Raw genomic sequence first — 25,749 nt, 5'->3', positions numbered from 1 at the left:
GTTGTCTGGTCTTTTCTAAGGAATAAATGATGGAATGTAATGTGAGAATATGCCTCTTGCTCAACTAGCTACACTGCCCCTCACTCACCAGGGTGTCCTCTTCTTCCTTTCCGCACAACTTTCCATGGCTCTTTTCCTTGCTCCAACATGGATATCACATTTGGTTTTGAAATGAAGCATCCTGCTTAGAAGAAAAAAACATGTAAGGTAATACAGAACAAAAATTTCAGGCTAGGGGCTGGGAAGGTGGCTCAGTGGTAGAGCACTTGCCTTGCATGCTCGAGGCCCTGGGTTCAATTCCTCAGTACCACATAAGAAAAAAGCTGGAAGTGGCGCTGTGGCTCAAGTGGTAGAGTGCTAGCCTTGGGCTGAAGAGCTGAGGGACAGCGCCCAAGCCCAGAGTTCAGGCCCCATGACTGGACCCCCCCCCCAAAAAAAAAAAATTTCAGGCTAGATGCAATGGTTTGGAGTTATCATCCCAGTTATGTAGGAAGCATAAATAAGACGACTAAGGTCCAGCATAAATGTGAAACCTTATTAAAAAATAAAGAGCTGGGCACTAATGGCTCATGTGTATAATACTAGCTACTCAGGAGGCTGAGATCTTAAGAACTGCAGTTCAAAGCCAGCTTCAGCAGTCCATGATTCTTATCTCCAAGTAACCACCTGAAAACCGTAAGTAATGCTGTAATTCAAACTGGTAGAGCATTAGTTTGAGCAAAAAAGCTCAGGGAAAGCTGGGCCTACACTCTGGGCCTGGGCGCTGTCTCTCAGCTCTTCAGGTCAAGGCTAGCACTCTACCACTTGAGTCACAGTGCCACTTCTGGCTTTTTCTGCTTATGTCATGCTGAGGAATCGAACCCAGGGCCTCGTACATACAAAAGAAACACTCTACCACTGAGCCAGCTTCCCAGCCCTTCATGAGACTTTTTTTTTGTGGGTCATGTGGCCTGAACTCAGGGCCTGGGTGCTGTTCCTCAGCTATTCAGTCCAGGCTAGCACTCTATCACTTGAGCCACAGTGCCACTTCTGGCTTTTTCTGCTTATGTCATGTTGAGGAATCGAACCCAGGGCCTCATGTATGCAAGACAAGCACTCTACCACTGAGCTACCTTCCCAGCTCCATCCATGAGACTCTTATCTCCAATTAACCACCAGAAAAACAGAAGTGGTACTGTGGCTCAAGTGGTAGAGTGTTAGTCCTAAGCTCAAGAGCTGTGGGACAGTGCCCAGGCCCAGATTTCAAGCCCCAAGACCACCCTCCCGCCCCCCACCCCCCAAAAAAAAGACTAAACAAGACCCAATTTCGAAAACCAAGCTGCAAGTGGTGTTTCAGATCTGGAATCCACCTACTTTGTGTAAAGATCAGGGTCCCAAGATATAACTTGGCAAAAGATAAGATTCCTTCTCAAAAATAGCTAAAAGCAAAAAGGGTTAGAGGCACGGCTCAAGAGGTAGAGGGTATGCATAACAATTACAAAGTTGTGAGCGCAAAACCCAGTTTTACCAATATGTGTATGTTCCTTTTTCAGGTGCTCACTTGCAATGTAATACAGATAAAACCACTCCCTTAAACAGGGAGCAGAAAATGAAACTGTTTCTTGAAATATACTCTCAAAATATCCAGTGGCTAAAGTTGATGTTACAGAGAACCCAGTCTAATTTCTAAAGTCATATAACTAAGCCAGGTGCCGATGGCTCACTCCTGTAATCCTAACTACTCAGGAGGATACAATGTAAGGATTGTGGTTCAAAGCCAGTCTGGACAGGAAAGTCCTGAGATTCTTTTTTTGTTGTTGTTGGTTGTAGGGCTTGAACTCTGGGCTTGGGCGCTGTCCTTGCACTCTTCAGCTCAAGGCAAGCGCTTGAGCCTCAGTGCCACTTCTGGTTTTCTAGTGGTTTATTGGAGATAAGAGTCTCACAGACTTTCCTGCCCAGGCTGGCTTTGAACTACAATCGTCAGACCTCAGCCTCCTGAGCAGCTAGGATTACAGGTGTGAGCCACCAGAGCCTGGCCTGAGATTCTTATCTACAATTAATCACCCAGGAAGCTGGAAGTTGAGTTGTTGCTCTAGTGGTAGAGTACTAACCTTGAACAAAAGATGCTTAGGAAGAGTGTCCAGTCTCTGAGTTCAAGCCCTAGGTCCAGCACACAAACACACAAAATAAAAATAATAATAAATTAAAGGCAGATAACCTTACCCAGTGAGATCAAGTTGCTATAGTTCTCCAACATCACATCTCTATACAAGTCCTTCTGTTCCAAGTCCAGGGATTCCCACTCTTCCTGAGAGAAGACTACAGATACATCATTGAACATCACTGCTCCCTGAGGTGACAAAAAGTATGTATTACTGAAATGAAAGAACATTTGTTCTATGATGGAAGGAGAAGGCCATGTACAGTGACTTAATCCTAGCTACTTGAGAAGTGGAGATCATGAAATGGGTGCTTGAAGCCAGCCTGGGCATAACAAAGTTTATAAGGCCAGGCACTGTTGGCTCATGCCTGTAATCATAGCTACTCAGGAGGATGATATCTGAGGATTGGGGTTCAAAGCCAGGCAAGAGAGAAAAGTCCCCAGGAGATTCTTTTTTTTTTTTTTTTGTCCGTCATGGAGCTTTGAACTCTGGGCTTGGGCGCTGTCCCTCAGCTCTTCAGCTCAAGGTGAGCACTCTACAGCTTGAGCCACAGAGCCACTTCTGGTTTTCGAGTGTTTATTGGAGATGAGTCTTTTTTTTTGGGGGGGGAGAGGGGGTCCGGTCGTGGGGCCTGAACTCTGGGCCTGGGTGCTGTCCCTCAGCTCTTCAGCTCAAGGCTAGCTACCACTTGAGCCACAGCACCACTTCAGACTTTTTTCTTTTTGCTTATGTGGTGCTGAGGAATCGAACCCAGGGCCTCAGGCATGCAAGGCAAGCGCTCTACCACTAAGCCACCTTCCCAGCCCTGGAGATGAGTCTCACAGACTTTCCTGCCCAGGCTGGCTTTGAACCACGATCATCAGATCTCAGTCTCCTGATTGGCTAGGATTACAGGCGTGAGCCACCGGCGCCCAACTCCCATGAGACTCTTATCTCCAATTAACCACTCAAAAGCTGGAACTGGTACTGTGCCTCAAAGTGGTAGAGCATGAGCTTTGTGCAAAAGAGCTCAGGGACAGCACCCAGGGCCTAAGTTCAAGCCCCATGACCAAAAAAAAAAAAGAAGAAGAAAGTTTATGAGACTCCATCTTAACCAATGGCTAGTCATGGAAGCACAAACCTGTTATCCCAGCTACAGAGGAGGAAGCACATTGGCCAAGTGCAGTGTTTTGTGCCTATACTTCCCAGCAACATAAGAAAGCAAAAATGGAAGGGTCATAGCCCAGTCCAGCCAAGACCCTACTTCAAGAATAACCAAATAGGGGCTGGGAAGATGGCTCAGTGGTAGAGCGCTTGCCTTGCATGCCTGAGACCCTGGGTTCGATTCCTCAGCACCACATAAGCAAAAAGAAAAAAGCTGGAAGTGGCGCTGTGGCTCAAGTGGTAGAGCGCTAGCCTTGAGCTGAAGAGCTGAGGACAGCGCCCAGGCCTAGAGTTCAGATGACCGGACCCCCCCCCCCCCCAAAAAAAAAAAATAACCAAATGCGGGGGCTGGGAAGGTGGCTCAGTGGTAGAGCGCCTGCCTTGCATGCATGAGGCCCTGGGTTCGATTCCTCAGCACCACATAAGCAGAAAAAAAAAAAAAAAAGCTGGAAGTGGCGCTGTGGCTCAAGTGGTAGAGTGCTAGCCTTGGGCTGAAGAGCTGAGAGACAGAGCCCAAGCCCAGAGTTCAGGCCGCACAACTGGGCCCCCCCCCAAAAAAAAAAAAAGTAAATAAAAATAAAAAAACAATAACCAAATGGGGGCTGGGAAAGTATCTCAGTGGTAGAGTGCTTGCCTTGTATGCCCGAGGCCCTTGGTTTGATTCCTCAGCACCACATAAGTAGAAAAAGCCAGAAGGGGCACTAGCCTTGAGCTGAAGAGCTGAGGAACAGCGTCCAGGCCCAGAGTTCAGGCCCCATGACTGGGGTGGGGGGTGGGGGGGAGGGAAGAATAACCAAATGCAAAAAGGATCTGAGGGTGTAAATTGAGTGGGAGAGCACCTATCTAGCAAGCATGAGCCCTGAGTTTCATCCTCAGTACCACTTACAACCCCTACAAAAATGATGGAAAAGATAAACATGAAAGAGATACTGCAAGAAATGGAGCACTGCAGAAATCAAACAGGCATGAGTAGGCAGGCCATGACAGAGTAAGTTAGGAGATGAATTTGCTTAAAGCAAAGTACCTATCTATTCCTGAAGGATTCTGTTGCTAGTCTCTTCTATACTGTTCTACCTCAATAATACATATATGGCTAGGAAATTAAAAGAATCAAACCAGGCAGTGGAAGGGAACCCAGGCAAGAAAATTGAAAGTTCAAGATTATCTTGAGAAAGCTGAAACATATTTTGTCAGTGAGGGATGGCAAAGTGTGGGGGGGGAGGGGAGAGTGGGAATAAAAGTAGAGAGGAAGGGTGGGCAAATACAGTCAAATAGTCATTATATTCAATATATACAAATGAATATGAAACCAGGAAACTTGAAGGGAGTGATGGGGTTGAGAGAGATGAGAGAATGATAGAAGAGGTGACACTCATCAAGAGGTATTATACTTATTTGCTGATATGCTGAATTCCTGTGGTGCTGTGGCTGAAAGTAGTAGAGCCCTCATTTTAAGTGAAAAAACTCAGGGACAGCGCCCAGGTCCTGAATTCAAACCCCACAACCAACCCAAAAACAAAAAAAATCTAAGTTTATTGTAGAAGCACATCATATGTGATTTTTTTTTTGTTATGACTGACTTTTGGTTTGTTTTTATTTGCTTATGGTGTTGAAGATCAAACCTAGACCTTGTGTATGTTAGGCAAGTACTCTGTCACTGACTTTTATTTCTAGCCTGACAGATTGTTTAATGAATCCTTTTTTTAAAACTGATTGTAAACTAGTCTGGATATCCAAGACATAATCATTCTTGCATACTTACATATCTGGTTCAACAAAATTTTTGTTTGCTTTTGTTTTGCTGGTCCTGGGGCTTCAACTCAGGGCCTGGGCTCTGTCCCTGAGCCTCTCTGTGCCTAAGGCTAGCGCTCTACCACTTAAGCCACAGCACCATTTCTGGCTTTTTCTGTTTATGTGGTACTGAGGAATCAAACCCAGGGCTTCATGCATGCTAGGCAAGCACTCTACCACTAAGCCACATTCCAGTCCTCAAAAAAATCTTAAGGAGCCGGGCGCTGGTGGCTCACGCCTGTAATCCTAGCTACTCAGGAGGCTGAGATCTGAGGATCACGGTTCAAAGCCAGCCCGGGCAGGAAAGACCGTGAGACTCCTATCTCCAATAAACCACCAGAAAACCGGAAGTGGCGCTGTAGCTCAAGTGGTAGAGCGCTCGCCTTGAGCTGAAGAGCTGAGGGACAGCGCCCAGGCCCAGAGTTCAAGCCCCACGACCGACAAAAAAAAAAAAAAAAAAAAAAAAAATCTTAAGGACACCCATAATTCTGAGTCTGATTACTTATATATCTAGGTAATCTTACTAGCTCCCATAAAGTAGACAATATATCATTCCAAACCAACACAAGGAACACTTCCTTGGGTGCAATGATTACAGCTTTCCAGAGAAGATCAGATCTCTATATATGTAAGACTTAGCCACATTTCTTCCCAGCCTGTAAATCCTTACAAACCATGAGACACTATTAACTGAAGCTGAGGCCAGCTAATAGCAAATTTTGTCTTATATAATTGAAAAACTCAAATGTAGAAAAGTTAAGTTGTCCTTTGAGTGACTAATAGGGCCCATCCTTATCAGCAGAGAAAAGATGGTCCAATATCTCTCCTTTAAACAATTTCATTTATGTTCTAATACAACTTTTTGGCAAATACAGAAGATGATTTGTTCAGTAGGTAAACAATGGCTGGAAAAGAGTAAGACAATGACTTGATTAGTTAGCTCCATCCATCGCTGGATTTGAAATGATCGGGAGGTTTTTGAAGGGATTCTAATACAAAAGAAGTTTCAGGACAAAGAATTGTCCATGGGATCTTAACATGACATAATTTGTAATAGAAGATATTAATAGTAACTTACCTGGGCCATGGTTTAGGAATTTAATAATGTGTCAGTCTTATTTGCCAGAAGCAGAAAGTCCACAAAGGCTGAAGCTAGAAGAAAACAAGTCCATAAGAGACAGACTTAAGATTTTCTCAAATGATGCCAATTGTTTCCCCGTTGATCTCTTACACACACACACACACACACACACACAGTTTAGATAAATCTAATCCTCTAAATCATCTAAACCCGAGTCTCCTTTAAAGTCTTGAAAGCCTACTTGGATTCACCAGACATAAAGAGAAAAATTTGGCAGGCTCTGATTAAGAATTCTATTAGGGTTGGGGAGGCTGTTTGGAATCCCAGCAGAGGGGAGTGTGAGGCAGGATGAGGTCAGTTGGGGCTGGGGCTACAAAACCAGAACACACACGAAAAAAAAATAAAGACAAACGAAAACAAGTGACTTAGAATACAAGAGCATGAGTCTCATGTGCTTTGATTTGGCTTCTTAAAAAACAATTCCCTTCACAAGTAACTCTTTTTGAGTGTGGGGCGGAGTGAGAGATGGTAGGAAGTGCTGCAATACTAGGGCTTGACCTCAGGGGTCTGTCCCTGCCTTTTTGCTCAAGTCTAGTCTTCTATCCCATGAGTCAAAACTCCACTTCTGGCTTTTAGCTGGTCAGTTGGAGATGAGGGCTGGGAAGGTGGCTCAGTGGTAGAGCGCTTGCCTTGCATGCCTGAGGCCCTGGGTTCGATTCCTCAGCAGCACATAAGCACAAAAGCCGGAAGTGGTGCTGTGGCTCAAGTGGTAGAGCGCTAGCCTTGAGCTGAAGAGCTGAGGGACAGCGCCCAGGCCCAGGGTTCAGGCTACATGACCGACAAAAGAAAAAAAAAAAAAGGAGATAAAAGTCTCATGGATTTTCCTGCTCAGGCTGGGTTCGAACTGTGGACGCTCCGATTGCAGCCTCCTGAGTAGCTGGGATTACAGGGGTGAGCCGACACCCGACTCCAGGCTTAGCGTTCCGATCCCACAGTGGGGGCTGAACCTCTTTGCCGGGAGTCATTTCCAGGGCGCTCAAGTGATCACTGGGGCTTTTGCCCTAACAGCAGGCGACACAGAAGACTGGAGTACGGCCGAGGCCACAACGGCTTTTGTCCGACGCGTTATGACGTCACACGCAGGCCCGCCACGCCCACCGGCGCGCGCACTTCAACCAACCGCCCCTCTCATACCAGCGGACCTGGGGCACGAGCGGGCCCGACAATTCCCCGGTGTGCAGTGTCTCCCCTCTCTCCTTACCCCGCCGCGTTTGCTATGGGGTCGCCAGGGCTGTTTCGCTCGTAGAGCCGAGCCTGTCTCTAGGCGACGCGCAGTTGCAGCGGAGGCTCCACAGCGGGAACGGCTCCTCGTAGATCCGGGGACCTAACGTACAGAACCGCACGCGGGGGTTGCCGGGAGGGCCAGTGGGGCGCACTGATTGCGCAGGCGCTGGGACCACTCGGGGGCGGGGCGGGGCTGCGCTTCTCAAAGGTGGAAGCTGAGGAGATGGTCCCGCCCTGGTGACCGTGGGCAAACTGATCCTGTCCCTGCGGGAGCGGAGGAGGGGCGCAGACAGCGCTCCGGGGAGCCAGCCAGGTTCTTTGGCTTGTGATTGGAATTGTGTGTGTGAGAGGGAACCTCACTGTGAACCTTCTCCGTCTCATTGGCTAGACAACTCTCCTCTCTTCCCTCTCCCATCTCAGCAGAGATGATGGATGGTGGTGTGGGCAACTTTCTCAATTCTGAAAGACAAATGTCAGAAATGGTGCCCTTGGCTCACTCACTCTCTCCCTCCTTGGCTAGCTCTTTGTCTCTGCATGTCTCTCTTGTGGCTCTACCACAGCCAGGGGCTGGTGGATCAGGCCTGTAATTTTGGCAGAAGGCTGAAATCTGAGGATTCACAGTTCAAAGCTAGCTTAGGGCAGGAGTCTGTGAGACTTATCTCCAATTAACCAGCCAAAAGCTGAGGGTGGACGTGTGGCTCAAGTGGTAGAGTGCCAGCCTTGAGTGAAAATGCCAAGGGATAGTGCCCAGGCCAGCCTGGACTGACGGGCATGCATGGGCACAGGTGCACACACACCAGAAACCTCTACTATAACACGAGCCTCCAGTCTAAGGTTTTGCTAGATTTAGTTTTCTTGGTTAATCAGTGTGTATCTTTGAAATATGTAACTGTATTTCTAATGTGTTCCTACAGGCTGTGACTATCTGGATATTTTGATATGAGCCTTCCTTTTTTTTTTCTTTTCTGGGGAGGGGGTTCCGGTTGTGGGGCCTGAACTCTGGGCCTGGGCGCTGTCCCTCAGCTCTTCAGCTCAAGGCTAGCACTCTACCATTTGAGCCACAACGCCACTTCTGGCTTTTTTTTTTTTTTTTTTTTTTTTCTGTTTATGTCGTGCTGAGGAATTGAACTCAGGGCCTCAAGCATGAAAGGCAAGCGCTCTACCACTGAGCCACCTTTCCAGCCCCAAGCCTTCCTTTCCTTGAATCTGACTCAAAGGGAAAAACCATTTGGGGAGAAAATTGTGTATTTATTTTAATTTAACAAAAGGTTTACTGTGGAAAAGAATACAGAGTAAATTGTAGAATAAGATTTTTAAAATAATTCATGTTATGGACTAGTTGATTTAGTTCTTTCCCAGATTCTTAGGTTAAGATGACTTGCTTAGGAGCTCTAGACTAAGAAAAAAGACATTTAAGAAGCTCTAGATTAAGAAAAAAATTGTTAGCACTGGAGATGTGACTTTGAGAGCAAGTAGGTTCTGAGGGTGTTTTGTTTTTGGTCGGTCCTGGAGCTTGAACTCTGGGCTTGGGTACTGTCCCTGAGCTCTACAGCTCAAGGCTAGTGCTCTATCACTTTGAGCCACCGCACCACTTCCGGTTTTCTGGTGGTTCATTGGAGATGAGTCTCACAGATTTTCCTGCCCAGGCTGACTTTGAACTGCAGTCCTCAGATCTCAGCCTCCTGAGTAGCTGGGATTATAGGCACGAGCCACTGGCACCCGACAGCTCTGAATTTTAATCCTATTACTGCCAAATAGAAAAAAGTAAGAGAAGCAATATGGCTAAAGTAAGACAAGGCCTCACCATGTATCCCAGGCAGGCTTTGAACTCACAATCCTGCTTCCACCTTTCAAATTTATAGTTCATTTGTATTAATAAGGATTTCTCAGAACATAACCGGTAGCTTGATTGTGTTCTATGGTGGTGTTTGAGTTAGGAGGGCAGAATTGGTTACCCAGATAAAATGGCACATGAAGCTTAAAATATTGAATGAATCTGCTGCAAACACGGAATTAATATAAAAACCATTATTTCTAGTGGAAATATAGGTTTAGTTTCCTTGAAGGAGAGAAATATATTTATATTTCTTTTTTTTTGGTTGTGGGAGCTGAACGCTGGGCCTGGGAGCTGTCCCTCAGCTCTTCAGCTGAAGGATAGCACTCTACCACTTGAGCCACAGTGCCACTTCTGGCTTTTTCTGCTTATGTGGTGCTGAGGAATTGAACCCAGGGCCTCATACATGCAAGGCAAGCACTCTACCACTGAGCCACCTTCCTAGCCCTCATGACATATTTCTATAGTTTAAAAAGACCTAGTACAAAGATTTGCCTGTGGTGAAGGTCCAGGAAGACATTGTAGTTTATCCATAACTACATTTTGGTATGCATAGTGCCAAACAGCTGAAAAAACTCTAATGCCTACCAGTGGGGGTTAATAAAGTGATATTACAGTAGCCAATAGGTTGAGTGGGAGTTAATAAAGCCATATTACAGTAGCCATTATACATACAGCATTATGATTACAGAGTCTAGCATCTTTACTATGTTGGGAGTTGCTTAGGAATGTTTTTACAAAGAAACCACAGAATTTTGCATAGAGCAAAAACAGGCCATCTTCAAAAATTAAAAAGGCTCACATCTGTAATTCTAACTACTCAGAGGCCTAAGATTTGAGGATGAAGATTTGAAGCCTGCCCAGGCAGGAAAGTCAGTAAGACTCGCATCTCCAATTAACCAGCTAAAAGCCAGAAGTATGGCTGAAGCGCTAGGGCACCAGCCTTAAGAGAAAAACTAGCCAGGCGTTGGTGGCTAACACTTATAATCCTAGCTACTCAGGAGACTGAGATCTGAGGCTCATGGTTCAAAGCCAGCCTGGGCAGGAAAGTCTGTGATACTCATCTCCAGTTAACCACCAGAAAATCAGAAGTGGCACTGTGGCTCAAGTGGTAGAGCTTTAGCCTGAGTGAAAGAGCTCAGGGACAGCAACCAGGCACTTAGTTCAAGCCCCCTGACTGAAAAAAAAAAAAAAAAGAGAGAGAGAAAAGCTAAGAGACAGTGTCCAGGCCCTGAGTTCAAGCCAAAAGCACAACTAAAAAAAGTTACTTCTCCCAGTTATTTTTTAAAAAAATATATTACAAACCATGATAGAGATACACTTTACAAGTCACATGAATTCAAGATGGATTAAAATGGTAATACAACAGTTACAAGAAAGTCACAGAAAAAAATGGCAACTACAAGTTTTCATTTTTGCATGACTCCTGGTTTCTGAAAAGGTTAGGAGGAGGCTGGTGGTAGAGTGGTGGTTAGAGTGCCTGCCTAACACAGCACAGGCCTTGTTTTGTTCAAACCCCAGCATCACTAGAAAAGGTGAAGAAGAGAGTAGAAGAGTCAAAAGTGTCTTAAAAAATATTTGTTAGACTGAATAAAGTCAAGAGAAGTATAAATTTATATTATAAAAGTTATAAAATATATTCTATTCAATGTGTGTTTTCACAACAGTTTTCTTCAGCTGAATAAGCTGTACTCAACAAGTAAAATGTTTTTAGATTCTTCTATCTAAAGGGGTTGTTAGAAACACAAATTCTCTTTAGATGGAATTGTTCTGAACCTTCCCATGATAGAAAGAAACTTTACTTACAGTGACATAAATTTATGTACTGGCCCATTACCAGTACAAATTTTGATGCTGGAGAAGTTGTGAGCCATAATCAAAGTTTTTCTCACATTCTCTATATTCATAAAGTTTCTCACCAGCGTGGACTCGATGATGGCTGATCAGCTGTGAACTCTGAGAATAAGCCTTCCCACATATCTTACACTCATAGGGTTTCTCTCCAGTATGAATCCTCTGATGTCGAGTAAGATCAGAGCCAGAACGAAAAGCCTTCTCACACTGCTTACATTCGTAGGGCTTCTCACCTGTGTGTATCCTCTGATGTTTAATAAGTTGAGAACTCTGACTAAAGGCATTCCCACATTCCTTACATTCATAGGGCTTCTCTCCAGTGTGAATTCTCTGATGCTGAGTAAAATTTGACCCACTACTGAAAGCCTTCCCACATTCCTTACATTCGTAGGGCTTCTCACCAGTGTGGATTCGCTGATGGCGAGTAAAATTGGAACCACTACTGAAAGCCTTCCCACATTCCTTACATTCGTAGGGTTTCTCACCAGTGTGAATTCGATGATGTCGAGTGAGGTCAGAGCCACAAATAAAGGTTTTCCCACATTCTTTACATTCAAAGGGTTTCTTGCCAGTGTGAATTTTCTCATGATGAGCCAGTCTTGAGGGGTGCCTAAAGGCCTTACCACATTCCTTGCATTCATAGGGCTTCTCTATGGTATGAATTATCTCATGGGGAGTCAGGTGTGAGCCAGGCCTAAAGGATTTCCTGTTTTCTTTTGTGGCACAGTATTTCTCTTTATTATTAATGATGTGCTGGAGTGTGAAGGATGGATGCTGACTGAAAGAGGGCATGTCATCAGAGGTGATTATCAGCTCACTGAAATGGTTCATCTGGGAGCCAGGGTGCTTCTCTACCTGGCCATTACACTCCCATTCATCTTGGCAACCTGAGTCTGAAATGTCATCTTTTGCAAGTCTTCCCATGAGTTCCCATGGGGATAAGCCTACTTCACAAATTTCCTTCTGCAGAAACGATTTCTTGGTCTCATGTGATTCCAAGACTGAAAGAGAGAATGAAAGCAGTCACTTAAGAGTTTTGTAATTTCGGAGGAGTGCAACTTTAATTGAAATGGAAAAATTAGCCAGGTGCTGGGACTCACATGTATAGTCTTAGCTACCTAGGAAGCTGAGATGTGTAGATGAACTGTTTGAAGCCAGCCCTGGGCAAACAAATCTAAGAGAATTTTAGGTCCAATTAGCCAGCAAAAAAGCTGTATTTGCAGTGGTAGATCAAGTTGTACATCTCCTGCCTCGAGAAAAAAAGGCTTAGCAAGAGAAGGCCCTAAATTCAAGGCTCTGTACTGACATCAATAAAATGGGGAGAGGCTGATTAATTTGAATTTTTAAAAAAATAGATAAAAAGAAGAGCTGATAAGGGGAAAAAAAACAAAAAAAAGCTGTCAAATATGCAATACATACTAAGCTAATATTGTGGAATTAACTATCTGAAATAAAGAAGATACTTAAAATTGTAGTCATCAGATAAAAACCCATGCTGCAACTTTCCTCTGATAGCTACAAGGTATTAAATCTTTATTGTCAAAGTAGAGGGCAGAATAAAAATCAACACCTTAAATCACATTTTCAGTTAAACTGCCAGACGTGGCAGCAATCAAAGCAACTAGCGAAGCACTGGTGGTTTACAACTGCAATCCTAACCACTTGAGAGTCTGAGATCTGAGAAGCAAGGTTAGAATCCAGCCTGAGGACCAAGGTTAGAATCCAGCCTAGACAAAAAGTCTTTGAGGCTGAGCAATGGTGGCTCATGCCTGTAATACTAGCTAGTAAGGTGGCTGAGATCTGAGATCAAGGTTCAAAGTCAGCCGGGGCAGGAAAGTCCCTGAGACTCTTATCTCCAATTAATCACCTGAAAACTGGAAGTGGTGCTGTGGTTCAAGTGGGAGAGTGATCACCTTGAGCTGAATAGCCGAAGGATAGTGCCCAGGCCCAGAATTCAAGCCCCAAGACCAACAAAAACAACAAAAAAAAGACAAAAAGTTTTTGAGAGACTCATTTTCAATTACCATAAAATCCTGGAAGTAAAGCTGTGACTCTAGTGGTAGAGTCTTCGCCTTAAGCTAAAGAGCTCAGGGACAGCTCCCAGGCCCAGAGCTCAAGCCCTAGGACTAACAAAAATAATAAGAGGCTGAGATCTGAGGATCAAGGTTAGAATCCAGCCTAGACAAAAAAAAAATCTCAGACTTGGGCTGGAAAGTTGGTTCAGTGGTAGAGTGCTTGCCTTGCATGCCTGAGGCCCTGGGTTCGATTCCTCAGCACCACATAAGCAAAAAGAAAAAAACCGGAAGTGGCGCTGTGGCTCAAGTGGTAGGACATTAGTCTTGAGCTAAAGAGCTGAGGGACAGTGTTCAGGCCCCACAACTGGACCAAAAAAAAAAAAAAAAAAATCTCAGACTTATCTCCAATTACCATTAAAAAAAAAAACCTGGAAGTAAAGCTATGGCTCAAGTGGAAGAGCACTAGCCGTGAATGAAAAAAGCCAAGCAAGAGCAAGAGGACCTAAGTTCAAGCCTCAGTACTGTCACAAAATAAACAAAATAAAAAAGATTAACTACAAAAGGGGATGAGAAGCTGTAAAGGATCAAAAGCTGGATCCAAACTAAGGGAAGGGAGGAAAAGCTTAGACAGGATGGAGGAGGAGCCAGCTTAGAAGGAGGAGAGAAACAGAACAGGAAAAAAGCTCGCAAGGGGTGATGAATAAGAGCAAAAGTTAAGATCATTTGAGACCTCCTTCGAGGAAGTTCCTATATTTGACAACAGACCTGAAGACTTTAAGGGAAGTTTCCTGGATAGCATCACAAGGAAATTGTTTCTCAACTAACCATTTGGACTGGATCCTGTCACTTACCTGACCACTGGCCTCTTGTCAGCTCTCCATCACCCAACCAAGGCTCCTTCCCTTGCTCCAAGTACAAAATCACATGAGGTTTCGAAATGGAATGTCCTGCCAACCAAAGAAGTCATGAATCAAGAGCAAATGGCTCACACTTGTAATCCCAGCTACTCAGCAGGCTCAGATGTAAGGCCAGCCATGGCAGGAAAATCTGTGGGGCACTTATCTCTAGTAACTACCAAAAAGCCAGAAATGGTGCTGTGACTCAAAGTGGGATAACACTAGCCTTGAGCAGAAAAGCTCAGGGACAGCATCCAGGTTCTGAGTTTAAACCCCAGTCTGACAACACACAAAAAAAGTAGAGAGGAATGGATAATGACAATATTTCAGAATTCAAGTCCATTTCCTCCCTTGTAAAGAAAGACTTAACACTGGGCTCTGGTGGTTCATCCCCATAATCCTAGCTACTTAAGGAGGCTCAGATCTGAGGTTCCTGGTTTAATGCCAGCTGGAGCAGGAAAGTCCATGAGACTCTCATCTGCAACTAACCACCAGAAAACCAGAAATGGAGGTATGGCTCAAAGTTGTAGAATGCTAGCCCTGAGCAGAAAAGCTCAGAGATGGCATCCAGGCCCTGATTTCAAGCCCCACAACCAACCAAAAAAAAAAAAAAATCACAAAAATAGGCAAAGAAAAGTACAACAGAAATATGTAACATACTAGATTCCAAATGTCTTCCATAACTCAATGGAGTGCCTTTATTGCTAACTCTAAAATGTTTAGAACACTCCGATGGGAACAGGATGTAGAACTCCAATTTTTTTTTGTGTGTGTGTCTGTGTGCTGGTACTGAAGCTTGAACTCAGGGTCTGGGCACTAGCCCTGAGCTTTTTCTCTCAAGACTGGCATTCTACTACTTGAGCCACAGCTCTACTTCTAGCTTTTGGAGATAATAATCTCATGGGCATTCCTAATCAGGCTGGCTTTGAACTGCAATATATCTCAGCCTCCTGAGTAGCTAGGATTTTTAGCATGAGCACTTGCACCTGGCTTCCAACTGGTTTTTCAACTGATAGTGAGCATTTTGCATTTGAAGACCTCCTGAAATACGAATGTGAAGGGTATGGACAAACATTCTTACCCATGGAAACCAGGATGCTGTAGGTTTCAAGCATCACGTCTCTGTATAAATCTCTTTGACCATCAGTCAGGCATTCCCACTCCTCCTGAGAAAAGTCTATGGATACATCACTGAACACTACTGCCTCCTGGAACAACAACCATGTATGACTTGATTAATGAAGTGGCTCTAAATAGGAAAGACAGAACATGATTTAGAGGAAATGAAATGCCAGGAGGATAGATGGATGCACGAGGTGGCTCATGCCTCCAATCCTATCCCATCAGGAGGGTGAAATGAGGAAGATTGCAGTTTGAAGCCAGCATGGGCAAAAAAAAGTCCATGAGAGGGGCTGGGAATGTGGCTTATTGGAAGAGTGCTTGCCTAGCATGCAAGAAGCCCTGGGTTCGATTCCTCAGTACCACCTAAGCAGAAAAAGCCAGAAGTGGCACTGTGGCTCAAGTGGTAGAGTGATACCCTTGAGCAAAAAGGAGCTTAGGGGTAATGCCAAAGCCCCAAGTTCAAGCCCCAGGATTGGCATAAAAAGAAAAAAAAATCCATAATCTTATTTTCAATTAATTACCAAAAAGCCAGAAGTGGAGCTCTGGCTCAAGGGATAGTGCATCAGTCTTAAGGACACACACACAAAACTAAGGTACAGTGCACAGACTCTGAATTCAAGCCCCAGTATCAGCAAAATCAATCAATCAATCAATATATCCACCAATAGAAAAGAACCTTACCTTTACAGTATGGGTAAGTATTATGGCACTGCTTATAACTAAACTGCTAGAAAGGCTTTTTCTGTTGTTTTGTTTTGTTTTTCCTCTTTTATTATTTTTATTTTTTTTTATCAGTCATGGGGCTTGAACTCTGGGCCTGGGTGCTGTTCCTCAACTCTTCAAGTCAAGGCTAGCGCTCTACTACTTGAGCCACAGCACCACTTCTGGTTTTCTGGTGGTCAATTGGAGATAAGAGTCTCATGGACTTTCCTGCCCAGGCTGGCTTTGAACAGTGATCCTCAGATCTCAGCCTCTTGAGCAGCTAGGATTACAGGCATGAGCCACTGAGTTTTTTGTTTTTTTTTTTTTTAACAAATACAAAAAGAATCATGAGAGGCTGGGAATGTGGCTCAGCAGTAGAGTGCTTGCCTTGCATGCATGAGTCCCTGGGTTCGATTCCTCAGTACCACATAAATAGAAAGAGCCGGACATGGCATTGTGGCTCAAGTGGTAGAGCATTAGCCTTGAGAGCTCAGACCTAGAGTTCAAGCCCCACAACTGAACCCCTCCCACCAAAAAAAAGAATTATTATGAGGAAAGTAAATGTTTAAGTGGGCCTAGAGGTAAAAATGACTCTTTTGGGGCTGGGAGCACAAGTGGAGGGGCACGTGCATGGTCAGGGATATAATGCCTGCTAAGCAAGTATGTAAGTCCCTCAGGTCAAACCTCAGTGTCCAGAGTGGGAGAAATATTCTTTTTGAGTTTATTTTGTTTTGTTTTTTTTGCCAGTCCTGGGGCTTGAACTCAGGGCCTTGGTACTGTCCCTGAGCTTCTTTTGCTCAAAGCTAACACTCTACCGCTTGAGCCACAGTGCTACTTCTGGCTTTTTCTGTGTATGTGGTACTGAGGAATTGAACCCAGGGCTTCATGCATGCTAGGCAAGCACTCTACCACTAAGCCACATTCCCAGCCCTCTTTTTGAGTTTAAAATAACAGCGTCTTACCTGCGCCATGGCTTTGGCTTTTATGTTTGTTCCTGAACACTCCTTAGGAAAAGGGCAGAGCTGTGAGAGGTAAAGGAAGATAAAGGAGCTCTTAATAGACTTTCATCCAGAATTGTCATTTTACTCCAACACACATACCAACCCACCTGACAGTTATCTGTAACAATTGGCAAATTTCTTATCCCTAACTCTAAAGAGTCTTTAGAACAGGATTCATTTGAGCAGCATGGACATGATTAGAATATGTTTATATACACACAGATTTATTCATATACAAATATATAACTCTATGGCACATAATACATACTGCCAGAGACTGCCATTTTATTTGATAAATCTTGGAGTAATTGATAAGTAGTAAATACTATTATATATAATTATATTTAAAATGCCTCACATTGGAAAAACTGGGAGGGGGAAAGTTAATACTGTCAAAAAGAAATGTGCTCTTTATCTGACTTATGTAATTGTAATCTTTTGTATATCAGTTTTGTAAAGATAAAAATAAATAAATGCCTCATATTTCTTTTGTTGTTGTTGCCAGATTGGGACTTGAACTTGATACCTGATGCTTTACTCATTAGCTGGTACTGGACCAACTGAGCTACACCTCCAACCAACCTCATTTCATTACATGGATCTGCTTAACTTATTAAATCAGTCTGTAGCCAAAGATCATTTGGATGTTTCCAGTTGTTCACTATAATAAATAATGCTAATAATAAGTAGCCTTAAGCATGTACCATAATTTTTGTGGTATTCAACAATTCTGAATGTTTAATTCTGAAACATATAGTTGCTCAAAGGCTATACATTTCAAGTTTTGATATACTTTGGTCAATTCAGTTTGCAATAGGCTTGGGTTTCCAGTCATGTCTCCAGACCTGACCTAACTACTCAGGAAGTTGAGAACCAAGGCTCAAAGCCAGTATGAGCAAACAAATTTGAGAAGCTCTTATCTCCAACTAACTAGGAAAAATCTGGAAGGACGCAAGGACCATCCTTGAACATAAAAGCTGAGTGAGAGCACAAGGCTGAGAGTTCAAGCTCCAGTACCATAACATATATATGTAAAATATCACATTTTATATATGATATATAGTAACATTATATCTGCGACAATATACACATATGTTTTGGGGGGATGGTAATCTTTTTGGGGGGAGTAGGTCGTGGGGCTTGAACTCTGGGCTTGGGCGCTGTCCCTGTGCTCTTCAGCTCAAGGTGAGCGCTCTACAGCTTGAGCCATAGCACCACTTGGAGATGAGTCTCACGGACTTTCCTGCCCGGGCTGGCTTTGAACCATGATCCTCAGATCTCAGCCTCCTGAGTAGCTAGGATTACAGGCATGAGCCACCGGTGCCCGGCAAGGGGATGGTATTCTACTATACTAGAAAGGTCATAAGAGAAACATCTACTATCTATGTAGTCCAAAATGGCCTTAAACTTGTAATCTTCCTGCCTCAACTTCCAGAATGCAGGAATTACAGGGATGTACCACCTTGCCTAACTATGGCTAATCTTGGCAGTGACGTAAGGTATTTTATATATCTGCATACTTAATATACTTAAAAGTTTTGTGCACTTTATTATACATGATATATCTAAAAGTTGTCTTTGTAACTGTTTTTTGGTTTTGTTTTTCTGGCTCTGGGGCTTGAACTCAGGGCCTGGGCATGTGCCAACCTTAGGGCTTGCTCAAGTCTAGCACTTTAACACTTGAGCCACAGCACCACTTCCCGCTTTTTCTGTTTATGCGGTACTGAGGAATGGGACACAAGGCTTCATGCATGGTAGGCATGCACTCTACCTAAGTCACATCACATTCCCAGCCCAACTTCTGGATTTTTCTGAGTAGTTTATTGGAGACAAGAATCTCATGGACTCTTGTCACATATGCTTCAAATCCTGGACTACAACATATCAAAGAAATTCCATGAAGCAAATGAGATCTAATATGGGTTTCACCGATATTGTTTTCCAAATATTACTAAAGACAACCGCATGTCAGTGTTCACGTGAAGTTCTAAACTGGGGAAAAACTATAGTGCAATAATGTAGTAATACAACGTCACGAAGATGTAATCACAGACACACAATGATACAGTATTTGGCTACAGAATACCCACACCCACACCATGTGTCACGTATCCAGAGGTACAGGGTCACACATGCAGGGACACAAAACGGACAGGTGAGCTTGTAACTGCCTCACAATCACAGATGCACTGTTCCAGGCACCACACACCTACACCAATCAATCACACCGTGAAGCAGTATTCACGGGTATTCCCACATGCTGCACGTAGTCCCATGGGTATACACTCACTCACCACCATCGGGCAAGAGGACACCCGAGTCACAACTTTCCCACACCCTCGCACAATGCCGCAGAGGATGCATATCTTTTGATCTCCCTCCTCCCTCTCCCTCCCCTCCTCCCTCTCCCTCTCTCTCCCTCTCTCTCTCTCTCTCTCACACACACACACACACACACACACACACACACAGAGCACAGCGTCTGCACAGGATGTTCCCATTTGAAAGAAATAGTCATCAATCACTTAAACGGACGGTTGCAACAACCCGACCGCTCATTTCAAACCATCAGGCAGACACAGTATCACAATTGCAATCTCCACTCAGGCCTGCACAAATCTCAGGCTCCGGACTGGGCTCCGCCCTCCCGGGGCAGTTCCTCACCTCGGGCCCCACACGCTCCCCCCAAACAGCACAACCCCCCTCAGCACTGCAGCAATCACAGGGGAAAGCATAAAGGTCCCGCCAGCGCGTGACCTCGACTCAATTACCGCGAGATGCCCAAGGGTCTCCTGGGAAGCGTAGTCGGAGGCGGAACAGAAGCGAACAAGATGGCCTCCCGAGCTTCAGAGTTGCCACCGGCCGTTAGCTACGGTTCCGCCGAAAGGAAAAACGCCCCTCGCAGCAACGCCCCTCGGAGGTTTAGCCTTTCAGCAAACTCCACCCCGAATGGTTCTCGGAATCCCCAACCAGTCTCCAGCCACAGTTTCAACAGACAGCCCTCCCCAGTCTGTAACGTTTCGGATCCTCTGTGCTATCCGTACAAGTGACACAGCTGCCGAGAAAAAGTCTCGCGCGAAGAGAATCCGACCCGCTGAGTCTTCTGGGAAATGTAGTTCAGACCGAGGAACGGTAGACTCCTTCAATCTGGCCACCTGTGTTAGGTTGTCACGAAGAAGCCTCCATTGGGCACAAACCACAGACTTCCTTGAATCCTATCGGATCCAGCACGAGCGCTGTTACGGACTCTTCCCGAGGTGAATCTGGCTTGGTGTTCTGTGACAGAAGGCGTGGTGAGATTTGTCTCAGGAAGAGGACGAAGAGGAATAATTTACAGAACATGACACTCCCAAATATATGAAAATATGCTGATAACTGGAGTGGTGGCTGAAATAGAGCAGAAAGTGGTGACATATCACTCTACTCTCTATTCTTACAATGTCAAGTCATCCCTTCTCACTAATGCTCCCATAATTTAAATCCCATTGCCTCAAATTTAGCAAATGGGGAAAACACTTTCTCAATTAGTTTGGATTTCTCTCCATCCTAAAAAGATACCTGTGTTACCATATAGGAAAAGAACAGAAAACTATGAAGACAATTTTATACTATGTGTTATGAAACATTTCTGAAGAGGTTGTAAATCTTTTGTAAGTTACTATGCACTGGTATATAGGATAGCTAAGAAAAATGGAGACTAAGACAGGCCAACTGTCATTTGTGTGTGTGTGTGTCCCAGTATTGGGGCTTGAACTCAGGGTCTGAGTACTATCTCTTAGCCTTTCCACTCAAGGATGGTACTTGAGCCACATTCTCACTTCTGTGTTTTTGCTGGTTAATAAGTCTTATAGACTTTATTGCCCAAATTGGCTTCGAACCATGATCCTCCAATTTCAGCCATCTGAATAGATAGGGTTACAGGTGTAAGACACCATTGTTTTAACAAATCTTTTTTTTTTTGTTCGGGCATGGGGCTTGAACTCAGGGCCTGGGCGCTGTCCCTCAGCTCTTCAGTTCAAGACTAGCTCTCTACCATTTGAGCCACAGTGCATTTCCAGCCACCATTGTTTTAAGAAGTAACATAACCAAAGCTGGGCTCTGGTGGCTCACGTCTGTAATCCTAGCTACTCAGGAGGCTGAGATCTGAGGATTGCGGTTCAAAGCTAACCTGGGCAGGAAAGACTTTTGTCTCCAATAAACCACTAGAAAACCGGAAGTGGCACTGTAGCTCAAGTGGTAGAGTGCTCTCCTTGAGCTGAAGAGCTGAGGGACAGCACCCAGGCCCAGAGTTCAAGCCCCACAACTGACCAAAAATAAAGTAACATTACCAATATGTGTTAAAAACAATATGTATTGCCACAGGTCAGATTGTTTTACCATATGGATATGAAATCTTTTTGTTTTTGAGGTAGGGTCTCAGACATTAGATAATGTAAACAAGATTGGCCTCAAATTCCACAATTGTTCTTTCTCAGTCTCCAGAATGCTGGGTTTACAAGTGTGCCATCATCCTGAGTCATGGAATCTTTCCAATGAGAAAAAGGTAAAGGTGAAGTATCCTTTACCTCTTGGTCTTCAATTCTTCTTCATCTCCCTTTTATTTTTTTTTTTGCGGGTCATGGGCCTGAACTCTGGGCCTGGGCACTGTCCCTCAGCTCTTCAGCTTAAGGCTAGTGCTCTACCACTTGAGCCACAGCGCCCCTTCCAGCTTTTTCTGTTTATGTGGTGCTGAGGAATCAAACCCAGGGCCTCATGCATGCAAGGCAAGCACTCTACCACTGAGCCACCTTCCCAGCCCCTTCATCCCCCCTTTTAAAAGGCAACCACTTTTGGACATTGAGCATCTATTTGATTTATGCTTTTTTTGGCGGGGAGGGATCAACTGTGGGACTTGAACTCAGCCTGAGCACTGTCCCTGGGCAATTTTGCTCAAGGTTAGTGCTCTACTTAGAGCCACAACACCACTTCTGGTTTTTAAGTGGTTAATTGGAGACAAGACTCTCATGAGGATTTTTTTTTTGCCAAGCTGGTTATGAAGCATGATCCTCAGATCTCAGGTTCTTGAATAGCTAGGATTACAGATGTGAGCCACTGGCACCCAGCTTGTTTTTTGTTTTCCATAACCATGAGTTAGTACTAGGGTTAGTGTTGATTTTATTTAACTAAACAGAGGCATCATTTACAATAAATTTAGTATTTAATTTCTCCACTGTACATGATTTATCACAGATTTAATTTGTTGTATTTTATTGTATTTATTTTTTTGTTGGTTTTGGGTCTTGAACTCTGGTACTGGGCACTGTCCCTCAGCTCTTCAGCTCAAGTCAAGTGCTCTACCACTTCAGGCACAGTGCCACTTCTGGTTTTCAGGTGGTTTATTGGATATGAGAGCCTCATGGACTTTCCTGCCAGGACTGGCTTTGAGCCGTGATCCTCAGATCTTAGCCTCCTGAGTAGCTAGGATTACAGTCTTGAGCCACCAGTACCCAGTTTGTATTTATTTTTGACAGTTGTGGGACTTGAACTCAGGGCCTTCAGCTCTTTTCCTCAAGGCTAGTACTCTACCACTTTGAGCCATATCGCAATTTCCAGTTTTATGGTAGGTAATTGGAGGCAAGTCTCACAGTTTTTCCTGCCTAGGCTGGTTTTAAACCACAATCATCAGATCTCAGCCTCTTTTTTTTTTTTTTTTTTTGGGTCCGGTTGTGGGGCCTGAACTCTGGGCCTGGGCGCTGTCCCTCAGCTCTTCAGCTCAAGGCTAGCGCTCTACCACTTGAGCCACAGCGCCACTTCCGGCTTTTTTCTTTTTGCTTATGTGGTGCTGAGGAATCAAACCCAGGGCCTCAGACTTGCAAGGCAAGCGCTCTACCACTGAGCCACCTTCCCAGCCAGATCTCAGCCTCTTGCGTAGCTAGGATCACAGGGTTGAGCCACCAGCACCCTGTTTAATTTATTGTATTTTAACTGCTAGAGAATATTGTTGTCTAGGACACATTTTATCCATCTGCTTCACAACCAACAAACATTTGTGTTCAATTTTGGCTACTATAATTCATGCTATGAACAGGCTGGTTAGTACAGGATTCCTTGGGTGGGTGTCAACTTCTTGGATTTATGTATATATACTCAAAATTAATAGCTTAAGTATTCTGGTATTTAGTTTAGAAATTCTAACCCCAGGGCTAGGAAGGTGGCTCAGTAGTAGAGTGCTTGCCTTGCATGCTTGAGGCCCTGGGTTCGATTCCTCAGCGCCACATAAGCAGAAAAAAAAAGCTGGAAGTGGCACTGTGGCTCAAGTGGTAGAGTGCTAGCCTTGAGCTGAAGAGCTGAGGGACAGCGCCCAGGCCCAGAGTTCAGGCCCCACGACCGGACCCCCACACACAAAAAGGAAATTCTAACCCCAAGGTTTTATGACTAATCTTTATAAAATTTCGATTTTTATTTTTCCATTGTAGCCTTCAATACCTTTGAAATTTTGATAAATGTTTTAGCCAATATAATGACACAGGCATATGTGTCCATAAGAAGAGCCAACAACCCTGAGACCATTTTATAAGTCATCCACAATTTCCCCAAGAATCTGGAAGATATTACCACTACTTATTATCAGCTCCTTTTAAATTGGTGCACATATAGATACCTTTAATATTCTGCCTCAGTCTTAACTTTCTACAACCCCAGTGACATATATGGTTACATATATGGTAAGGCATGTAATAAAAATAATGTCTCTTTAATTTCAAATCCTATCTCTCATACCATGTCTTAACATGTTTGGTAGGCCATCCAGGGGCATGCTATGTCCATGAATAGATTCTAGAGATGTTTGTGAGTGCTCATGTAGGTTCTGGGGCTTGAGCTCTTTTGCTCAAGGCTAATGCTTTACTACTTGAGCCACAGTGCCAGTTCTGGCTTTTTCTTAATAGTTAATTGGAGAGAAGAGTCTCATGGACTTTCCTGCCTGGACTGGCTTCAAATGACAATCCTCAGACCTCAGCCTCTTGAGTAGCTAGGATTACAGGCATAAGGACCTGGCTAGATCTTAATCATGAACGAAAATACTCCTGAAGTAATATTTGTTGTGGGAGTCCTGAAGGGCATGTTATAGGCCTTCATTATACCCTTAAACATCTTAAGTCTTTCAGTTTTGAGTTGCTAGCGTCACCAGGTGAATGTCACTTTCATGTGAAAACAGATTTCCTGATACATTATCAAGTGTAAATTCCACTGCACGTTTTCCCCAAATACAAAATGTTCCCAGAGCTTTAGTGAGTGTGAATTCGCTGGTGTCTGATGTGGTGTGACTTCTGGCTGAAAGCTTTGCCACACTCACTACACTGATATGGCTTTTCACCAGTATGGATTCTCATATGCAAAGCAAGTGTTGAGAACTGGGAGAAGGCTTTCCCACATTCATTACACCCATAGGGTTTCTCACCAGTATGGCTTCTCATATGCACAGTGAGTGAAGAGCTTTGACAGAAGGCTTTACCACATATTTTACACTCATAAGGTTTGTCCCCTGTGTGAATCCTCACATGCACAATGAGTGATGTGATTCGAGAAAAGGCTTTTCCACATTTATTGCATTCATAGGGCTTCTCTCCTGTGTGGATATTGTGATGTTTAATGAGGTACTGCTTCTGCCTGAAGATTGTTCCACATTCATTACATTTATAAGGTTTCTCTCCGATATGAATTTTCTCGTGTTCAGTGAGATTTGATTTGCCACTGAAGGCTTTGCCACACTCCTTACATGTGTAGGGTTTCTCTCCAGTGTGACTCCTCTGGTGTCTGATAAGGCTCGACTTCTGAATGAAAGCTTTCCCACACCCTTTACACTCATAAGGCTTCTCTCCTGTGTGAATTCTCTGGTGGATGAGGAGGTTTTCTTTCTGGCTAAAGGCTTTGCCACACTCATTACATTGAAAGGGTTTCTTTCCACTGTGGATGTTCTGATGTTTAATGAGATACTGCTTCTGACTGAAGGCTTTGCCACACTGATGACACTGGAAAGGTTTCTCTCCTGTATGTATTTTTTCATGCTCATGGAGATAAGATTTGCCACTGAAAGCTTTGCCACAGGCCTTACATGTATGCGATTTGCCTCCTGAGTGATTTCTTTGTTGTCTCATGAAGGCTGGTGTTTGATTAGCTTTAACACAGTCGTAGGGCTTTTCTCCCATATGATGTTTCTGATGAGAAAGAAAGTTTCTCTTCTGGCTAAAAGCTTTCTCACACATCGTACATTTATATGTCTTCTTCCCTGTATGACTTTTCAAATGGAGATTAAGAGATGAGACTCGAGAGAACACTTTGCCACATTCAATACATTCATGTGATTTCTCTCCTGGATGCATGTTGTTGTGTTTGTTTGTTTTTTGTCGGTCGTGGGGCCTGAACTCTGGGCCTAGGCACTGTCCCTCAGCTCGTCAGCTCAAGGCTATCGCTCTACCACTTGAGCCACAGCACTACTTCTGGCTTTTTCTGCTTACATGGCACTGAGGAATCAAACCCAGGGCCTCATGCATGCTAGGCAAGCAATTTACCACTGAGCTACCCAGCCCAAGGATTATTTTTGTTTTTTTTGCTTGATAATAGCACTCTATCACTTGAGCCACAGCATCACTTCCAGTTTTTGTTGCTGGCTCATGGAGATTTGAGTTTCATGGACTTTCCAGCCATGGCTCACTTTAAACTGTGATTCTCAGATCCCAGCCTCCTGAGTAGCTAGATATTAGGCATGAGCCACCAGCACCTGACCTTCAGATGCATTTTCTTAGGCTCTAGAACGTTTTGCCTCAAGCAGGAGGTTTTTCTGCATTTATTATAATCATGAGGTTTCTCTCCTATATACATTTCATCATACTGAAGATCTGCTTCAG

General features: G+C 44.1%; 2 protein-coding genes across 4 annotated transcripts in view; both read right to left on the bottom strand.

Annotated features, from left to right (window-relative positions):
- Positions 1–19,873, bottom strand: part of LOC122097487 (zinc finger protein 14 homolog) — a 40,152-nt gene extending 20,279 nt beyond the window's left edge. The window contains exons 1-5 of one of the 3 annotated variants that reach the window (XM_042668026.1): positions 19,636–19,873; positions 16,826–16,885; positions 15,121–15,247; positions 13,995–14,090; positions 10,845–12,129 (exon numbers count right to left, since the gene is read on the bottom strand). In XM_042668026.1, the coding sequence (XP_042523960.1) occupies positions 11,108–12,129; positions 13,995–14,090; positions 15,121–15,247; positions 16,826–16,834 (1,254 nt within the window). In that variant the 5' untranslated portion in view covers positions 16,835–16,885; positions 19,636–19,873 and the 3' untranslated portion in view covers positions 10,845–11,107. Of the gene's footprint in view, positions 1–88; positions 182–2,202; positions 2,330–6,153; positions 6,228–7,417; positions 7,532–10,844; positions 12,130–13,994; positions 14,091–15,120; positions 15,248–16,825; positions 16,886–19,635 lie in introns of those variants that run through there. The other 2 variants (XM_042668024.1, XM_042668027.1) reach the window with 2 other exon arrangements.
- A 3,973-nt stretch (positions 19,874–23,846) lies between these two features.
- Znf260 (zinc finger protein 260) lies at positions 23,847–25,270 on the bottom strand. Its single transcript, XM_042668044.1, has one exon. The coding sequence runs from the start codon at positions 25,222–25,224 to the stop codon at positions 24,130–24,132; it is 1,095 nt and encodes a 364-aa protein (XP_042523978.1). The 5' UTR covers positions 25,225–25,270; the 3' UTR covers positions 23,847–24,129.
- Positions 25,271–25,749: the final 479 nt, after the last annotated feature.

The sequence above is a fragment of the Dipodomys spectabilis genome, unplaced genomic scaffold (genome assembly GCF_019054845.1).
Source record: "Dipodomys spectabilis isolate Male_0828 unplaced genomic scaffold, ASM1905484v1 ptg000422l, whole genome shotgun sequence".
NCBI lineage: Eukaryota > Metazoa > Chordata > Mammalia > Rodentia > Heteromyidae > Dipodomys > Dipodomys spectabilis.
Note: the sequence above shows the minus strand (reverse complement) of the source record. Positions and strands in the feature narration are given on the sequence as shown.

Excerpts from the sequence above, each read along its gene's own strand:
- Znf260 (XM_042668044.1), bottom strand. The coding sequence starts at position 25,224 with ATGCATCCAGGAGAGAAATCACATGAATGTATTGAATGTGGCAAAGTG.